Source organism: Neomonachus schauinslandi, chromosome 5, assembly GCF_002201575.2.
Source record: "Neomonachus schauinslandi chromosome 5, ASM220157v2, whole genome shotgun sequence".
NCBI classification, from domain to species: domain Eukaryota; kingdom Metazoa; phylum Chordata; class Mammalia; order Carnivora; family Phocidae; genus Neomonachus; species Neomonachus schauinslandi.
This window is the reverse complement of record NC_058407.1, coordinates 156,107,284-156,115,234: the sequence shown is the minus strand read 5'-3', so window position 1 is coordinate 156,115,234 and position 7,951 is coordinate 156,107,284. Positions and strand designations below refer to the sequence as shown.

Sequence of the window (7,951 nt, the reverse complement as noted above, 5' to 3'; positions counted from 1 at the left end):
CAGGTGCCCGCCCACAGAAAATGCATCTGGCCCTGGACTTTCCCCCTAAGTGGTATCTCGGTACACAACTCCTGCGGCTTGTGCTTTCCACACAACAGTATCTTTTTAATCCAGGTGAAATGTACACAGTCACACGCAAATCCTAGGTGCATTTGACAAATGTCTACACCTGCGCAGAGGCACGGCCCTCAAGGAGACTTTGGGCATTTCCAGCGTCCAGAGCCTCCAGAGTGCCCTGTCCCTCCCTGCCCCGTCATCCCTGCGGGGACAGCGCGTCCCAAAGCCGGATTTGGCGGTTCCCTGGCTGCCGCATGCGCCGCCCTTCCGCCGCCTCCAGCCCGTGTGCGGCCTAGTCGCGTCAGGCGGTTGCGGGGGCGGCTGCGGTGCCTGGTCAGGGGGTCCCCTGGTCTGTACAGGGCGGCCGGTGTCCTGGGTGGCGGAGGCCCGAGTGCGCACCGCGTCCCCGGCCTGGCGCAGGTCGACCCGCCGCTCCCGGCACTGACCCCGCGGGCGGCGCCGCTGGAAGTGACGCGGCGAGGGCGGGGCGCCGGCCTGAGAGCCGCCGCAGCCTGGGCCGGGAAGCGATGTAGCCGCGCCAGGCCGTCCCCCGAGCTGCCCGGCCCGAGCCCCGCGGGCCGCCGCCGCCACCATGAAGAAGCAATTCAACCGCATGAAGCAGCTGGCCAACCAGACCGTGGGCAGGCGAGTGCGCGGATCCGGGCCCGCAGGGAGTGCGCCGGGTGGCGGCCGGGGTCGCGCCGGGTGGGGACCGGCGTACGGGATCTGAGCCCGGAGGGGTGAAGGGGCCGGGCGGTGGCGGTCCGGCTGCTCTCCGGTTCGCCAGCTCCGGTCCCCTGCCGCCGCCCCGCACCAGGCACGCGGGGTCCGGGCCGGGGGCTCCGCCACGCCGAGGCCTGAAGCCCAGCTCGGAGCCGCCGCCGGAGCTCCCGAGAGCAGCGGGGTGGGTCGGCCTCCCAAGACGGCCCCGGAGCGGGTCCCTGCCGCCCATTGTCCCGGCCCCGCCGAGCATCGCCCTGGGGGAACTGGACCGAGCCTTCCCCTACCCTCCCCCGGGGTTTGCCCTGGGCGAAAACTCGGGTAACCCGTGAGCCCGAGGCCGAGCGGACGCTGTGCTCTGCGGGCGATGATCTCAGGCTTTCCGGGTCGCCCCGCCGCTGCAGACCCTCCACCTCCCACTGCCTGATGGCACTAAATAAATAAGGGGTCATCAGAGCCCATCGGATCCGCCTACGAGGTTCGGGCGTCCATCCAGGCACTGTAGAGGTGCCGCTGTCTCCAAACCCGGGCCCCTATGGACCGGACTGCCCAAGATCTTGACATTGAGAAATTGGGAACTGGGAGGAAAGAATTGTGGAAACGCCTTGGGACGACTTTGAGTTTATTTTTTTAATAGCTTTTTAAAAAACCCTTTCTCCCTTTGGATTTGGAAGCCGATTCTTCTCCAGGTTTCTTTGGGACTGCTTTAATGCTTGACAGGAAACATTATCAATTATGAAATGACAGAATAGACAGGAATTTGTAGACCATCAGGCTGTTGCAACAGGAACCATTGGTGGTTTTGAGAGCTCCTGGAGGTGCTTGTCATGTGCCCCATTATCTGGGGCATATCTTTCAAGGTCTTTTAGGGCAGTTGGCTGTACTGGACCTACTGACTATTTATTCTGGGAAGAGAGATGAAAGTGTGAGTTTTTCACAGCTTTTGCTTCTTTTTTTCAACAGTTGAGTCAAAGGGGGAGTTTGGTTTGACCAAAGCACGTGGAGATGGTTCTTTTTGTGTGTGTACCAAAATGCTTTTACTTCCCCTCCCGTTTTCTAAATTTGCTTTTTACTGTTTCGGTTCCCCCCACCTCCCCACCCCCTAACTTTTTGCTTAGTGGCTTAGTTTTTTTGTTCAGTTTTGTTGCTACGCCACCCTATTATCTTAGTGTGCATTTATTCAGAGTTGATGCCTGTCCCCTAAACCCTAGCAGTGCCTACTTTTCTGTCATTTGTAGGAAAATGATAGAAATAATGCTGAGAGTGTGATAGACAGGGTGGTAGTGGCGGCCAATATTTCATGGGAGATCTGTAAATGAATTCTAAGATAATTCCTTGTGAGTTTTCTTACCCCCGCCCTCCTTTATATTCTTAGTAACATGCCTTGTGAAATCAATATTCGGTGAGTGTCAAGACAGATTTGTCACATTGCCTTTCTGGCCTGTTTATACACTGCCTGTTAAACACTGTTTATACACTGTTTGCTCTTTTTGCTCAAAGTTCTGAGGCTTTTATTTCATTTATTTATTTGACAGAGAGAGCACAAGTAGGGGGAGCTGCAGGAGGAGAGGAGGAAGCTGACTCCCCACTGAGCAGGGAGCCTGACCTGGGGCCCTATCCCAGGACGATGGGATCATGACCTGAGCCGAAGGCAGATGCTTAACCGACTGAGCCACCCAGATGCCCCAGTTCTGAGCCTTTTCAAGCTACCAAGCCAGGCAGGGTCTCTGGCCCCAGTTCCTCTGTAGCAGCTTCTCTCTTCACACTTGGATTCTGGCCACAGGTGCCCCACTTTTAGTTTCCAGAGCAGGCCGAGCCTTCTTACCCGTTAGTCTCTACCTGCAATTCTCTGGAGCCCCTTTCACTGCACCAGCCCTGTAGCTGCCTTCTACTCATTCTTCAGCTCTCCATGCAAAGGTGTCTGCCTCTAAGAGGCCTTCCCTGATGCTTCAACACAGACTGGATGGCCCCAGCCCGGGGAAGTTTCAGAAGTCCACACAGCACCTCGTTTTCTATAATGCAGTGGCCATTTTCCTTGTTACTGTTCTCCAGTAAACGAAATGCCTTGAGAGAGCCCTTGCTGTCTTTCTCTTTCATTTCCCAGCGTCTGCTGTGGTGCCTCGCATAGGGTAGAAATTCCACAAAGATTGTCACATCTAGTGTAGATCTAGTTCTTACCAGATCGCCCTGGCAGTGTGAGCCCAAGCATGGGAAAATGAAAACTGGATAGAGTCAATGGTGATTCATACTGGGACTGTAATTCCGGCCCTGACCTTTGACTCTGTTTGAAAATCTTTATTGCTTGATGCCAGTGGAAGCCAGGGCTATTACAGAGCTATGAAGGGTGTGGCAGTTACGCTTCCCAAATCAAAACTTTTTCTGGGGAGCTTTTGGTTCAGTGCTGTCGATTTCCTTGACACATTTGTATTTCTTCCACTCAAGTCATTGTAAAAGCCTCGGGAGGGAACACGGAGGCAGGAGAGAGCCTAGAATTGTGATTGTGTGTTATCGTGCTATTGGTAGACATCAGAAGCAGGATTCTGGGTGCATTCAACACAAGAGGAAGGCTAGAAGGCAAAGAAGGTCCCCTGCACCCACGAGTGAAGTCATGTGTGTGAATGGCATGCCCATCCTGTGTGTTATCCATTCATAGAGCATTGCAAGGCCACGTTCTCGTCCCAAGATCGAGAACCTTGTGAGCAACCCCACAGTGAGGTTCCGTGGGACGAACATGGGGGAGAATCAGGAATGGCTGGAAGGAGGGAGTCCTCATGATGCGATGTATTTCCAATGGGAGGATGAGTGTGTTTCAGCAGACGTTTTGTGTATCACAGGCACCACGCTAATGCGGTGGTCTCATGACAGGGGTGTCCCAGAGAAGAGAATTAGGATGGTTGATTGATTCATCAAGGGGCACTTGTTGAGACCACACTGTGTGCCACTGTTCAAGGTATTAAAGATTCAAAAGTGAACACAACCCAGTTTCTGCCCTGAAGGGGCTCAGTAGATTTGTGGAAGAGATAGACAAACAAGAAATAATTATAGACCATGAGATAAGTGCTTAGAGAGGGATCGTTAATACAATGAGCAACACTCCACTCTCAGTGGATGGAGAGAGGTACCAAACCCAAACCAGCAAACCAGGAGAAAATTGGAGCAGAGCCTTTCCCCCCATCTGTAAGCACTTCTTTCAACTTTCTCTCCTATTGATTAGGTCTCCTTTGCTTGTAAGAGAACCCAACCCGAATTGCCTTAAGCCAAGATGGGAATTTCATTAGCTCGTATGTGACCACAGAGTCCAAAAGGGAGTATGGCTGCAGCCAGGGCTAGATCCAGGGGTTCCACTCTCTAGATAGGCTGTGTCCACAAGGGGACATCCCCGCCCCCACCCAGTTGTCCCTCCTCCTCAGTTCAAGTCCCAGAGGGACAGAGACTACTTTTCACTGTGGCCAGAGCCCCAGGATTGACTCTGAATGTGTCCAGCTGGGTCCCATGCCTTGCCCTGGAAATGGGAATGGAGTCAGCCCCACCCAAACCACAGGGACTGGGAATGGGGGAGTGCTGGCCCCCCAGAGAACACTGGGTACTGTTACCAGCAGGAGGTGAGAAGGAGTGCTGGTCAGGATACAGTAAGTAGCATGTCCTGTCTTTTGTAGTCCTGCTCTAAAAAGAAAGATGTATTTTGAAAATCCCCAGTGCAGACAGATAATCCATCAGATGCAGGTGGTTCTTTTGGGGGAGGTGATAGCCTCAGTGGAGGAAGGTGTATACCAAGGTGAGGAAACCCAGGGACGTTGAGTTGCGAGGTAGAAGTGTCAAGGAGCAAAAGAATCTGAGCCACCACCTAGGAGAGTTGATGACCTAGGTAAGGCTCTGGAAGGGAGTGTCTCTTCGGGTGTCGGTTTGTGCCAAGGTTGAAGGACTACTCCCTGCAGGTCCGAATGCTTTCCTAGATAGTAGCCTCTAGAGAAGTCAAGGCTGCAGGCTACTGAAAGCAGAGTGATGAACAGTTGAGGGCCAAGGGGGACCTCGCCAGTGTCTGTCTCAAAAGAGGGGCGTGTGGGAATATGGGCCCAGTGTGGCCTGAGCTTTGGAGTTTTCGAAAAAGGCCTGAAATCTGGACTTTGATGAAACTCAGGTGGCATTTAATGCAAATTAAAGCACCACCATGACACGACGTGGGGCTCAACAGAATCTGTCCGTGGCCAGACTTGGTCTGTGTGTGGGTCACCAGTTGGCATTTGCGTGTGTCAAAGGATAGGGAGGTGAAGGATTCCTGTTACAATTTTCCTTTTCTCTCCTGTACCTTTCCCTGATACCACTGCCCTCTCAGGTCTTGGATTTGTGGAAGAGCTTGTTCTTTCCTTTTCAGAAATCTTTCAAAGATCTGATAGTCATACTCGTCAGTACTTCTCTAGTGGGTTAGCTTCCCACGTGCTGTCCCAGAGCACCTGGCTTGGTTCTCGCCTACTGGTGCTTATCATTTCTAGGTTATGAGGAAGGAAAAATGGCTTGCCAAGTATGCCCAGCTACTCAGTGGCCGAGGCAGGACTCAGGGCCAGGGCTTCTGATTCTGCATCCCACGTGTTTCTGAGGACAGACCCTGGGCTGGCTGCCTTTTCACCTGATTCACCAGGAAAGGGTTAATGTGGATTCAGTGCCTTTGGTGCTGGCTGAGCTGCTGGGCTAGAGGCTTTGCGTAAATGATCTCACTGCCTTCTCCACAGCAAGTCCCAGAGGTGATGTTGTTTATTCCTGGTTGAATGATGAGGAAGGGAGGACTCAAAAGAGGTCATCAGGCTAGTTCATGGCAGAGCTGTCATGAACCAGAAACCAGGTCTGGTATTCCAAATCAGCCGTAAGTCTGGACTTCACGTGGGCAACTCTTCTTGGAGAAACCCCATTTGGAGTTATGTGGGACGCTTTCATAAAATCCTGGAAGCTCAGAGTTGGATGTTGCTCTAGTCCAGTAGCTCCTACCAGAGATGGTCCCCCAGGGGCATGTGGCAATGTCCAGAGACATGTTTGTTGGTAGGACTTGGGTTGGGGGGCAGGGTACTCCCAGCATCTGCTGAGAGAGGCCAGGGATACTGCTGACCATCCTACCATGCACAGGACCGCCTCGCTACACAGAATGATCTGGTCCTAAATGTCAAGAGTGTTGTGGTTGGGAAACCCTGGTCTAGTCCTTTTACATTCTCGATATGCGAATGGTCAAAACCAAAGATTTAAACTGTTTGCTTGCAGGGCATCGATATGTTGTTTGGTTGAATTCTTAAGTATGTATTTATTTCAATCCTTGGCCCATATTTAAAGATTCAGTGTTTTCCCATGAAAACCTGGATTTCCAGGTTCTTCTACCACCATGAAGACCTGGCGATGGCAGGAGTTGCTCCCTCGTACAAGCAGTAGTGGTGAGTAGCTGCTGTCCCCTCTGGACTGGACGTCAGCCATCCATTTTGCCCCACTCCCTACTGCCTTGCTTTCCTGTGTTACATTCCTTGCAGACCTCTCCCTGATCACAGAAATCTAATGACCTTCCCCAGGAGCAGAAGCCTCACTGCCTCCCGAGGTAGCCCATTGTATTAGGGGCAACACAGATTCTCACAGCGAGTCAAAATGGATCTCTGTGGTTAAGCGTTTGCCTTCGGCTCAGGTCATGATCTCAGGGTCCTGGGATCGAGCCCCGCATCGGGCTCCCTGCTCAGCGGGGAGCCTGCTTCTCCCTCTCCCTCTGCCTGTTGCTCCCCCTCCTTGTGTTTGTGCGCTCTCTCTCTCTCAAATAAGTAAATAGAACCTTTAAAAATAATAAAATGCATCTCTGCCTGAGCATTCCAGGGCAGTCCTCTGGTGCCACGAAGAATCAGTCTCTCTTCCGTGAGACAGCCCTTTCTGTATTCAACATCACAAACCATATCCTTCACTTTGTCAGCAGGAACATTCTCCGTCCCTCACCTACTCTACACACTGATTTCCCCAGCCTTTTCCAGGGGAGCTCTGAACAGGATTTCTGAGAAAGGAGAGGTAGCGATGCTTTGTTTGCCTCAATCTGAGTGGATCCCGTCCAGCATCTGCATAGAGCAGAGGGAGAAAGAAATCTGTTATCCTTGCAACTTCTTCTGAGTCTGATTTTGCGTGGCCTTGTTACACACTTCACATATTGTGAAATCCTGGAATATCAAACAGCGTATTTATAGGTCCGTGAAAACCCATTGTTCACTGAAACAAAAATGAACCCTAAACAGATGTGGTCCTGTGGCATCAGTTTTACATGTGAAGGCAGCATGTTATTCTCATCTGAAATGATCTCTGTGTTAGTGGCTCCCAGTATGTCCCTGGTAGACCCTCCCACCCCATCCCCCCGCCCGAGGGACTTGACATTCTGGTGTAGGGTCCCAGAATTAGTATGTGCACCATGCATTCTTGTCAGACTGTAGAAGTTTGGCATATATCATTCTATTTCTGTTTCTCAAATGTAAGTAGATGCCACAGTAATTAATCATGTATAAATCCATTTAGAGATATTATTACACTCCTATCTGCTTTGTCTCTGTTAAAATAGGAGCCTCTTTTTAAAAAGTTTGGGTTAAGGGGGGCTTGGTCTATGATGTTCCTACCTTTCCAGGGCCCCAGTGATCTGAAGGGCCATTGTATTTGGACAGAGACATGCCCCTTCTCTCCTGTTTTCTCAGACCATTCCCCTGGGACTGTACCGCCTGCAGAGCCCATGCTGTTTACTCTCTGGCCCTTTACAGGGAGTGTCTGTGGACACCTGCCCTGGCACATCGAATGCCACGCCACACCTCCTCTGTCATCCCTGAGTACCCCTCTTTCTCCTCCATGTTCTTTAAATTCAGGCTCTCCCTATGATCTGACAGCTCTGCCCCTGGAGCATCTTTGATTTGGTCTCTGCCTCTCGATGGCCTAAGTTCAAGCTTTCATTTTTTTTAAAACCTGGACTCGAAATTGTCTTCCAACTGGCTTAGCTAGCTTGAGCTGGATTTTATCCCTTTTGTGGGACATCTAGGCCTCCACTCTGGCTTGGCATGGCTAGTCACAATTTTATCATAGCCATTCCTCTCTAAATTATTTTCTTCTGATGAATTCTCTGGAGTCCAGAATCATGACATTTGTAGGAGATTAATATGGATGTGGTCACAGTATTGCTAAATGG

At 51.6% G+C, this 7,951-nt stretch overlaps 1 protein-coding gene across 1 annotated transcript in view; it reads left to right on the top strand.

Annotated features, from left to right (window-relative positions):
* The first annotated feature begins 544 nt into the window (after positions 1 to 544).
* The window catches only part of ARHGAP17 (Rho GTPase activating protein 17), an 88,474-nt gene continuing 81,067 nt past the window's right edge, over positions 545 to 7,951 (top strand). The window contains exon 1 of the mRNA XM_044915644.1: positions 545 to 702. Coding sequence (XP_044771579.1) covers positions 650 to 702 — 53 coding nt within the window. The 5' untranslated portion in view covers positions 545 to 649. The remainder of the gene's footprint in view (positions 703 to 7,951) is intronic.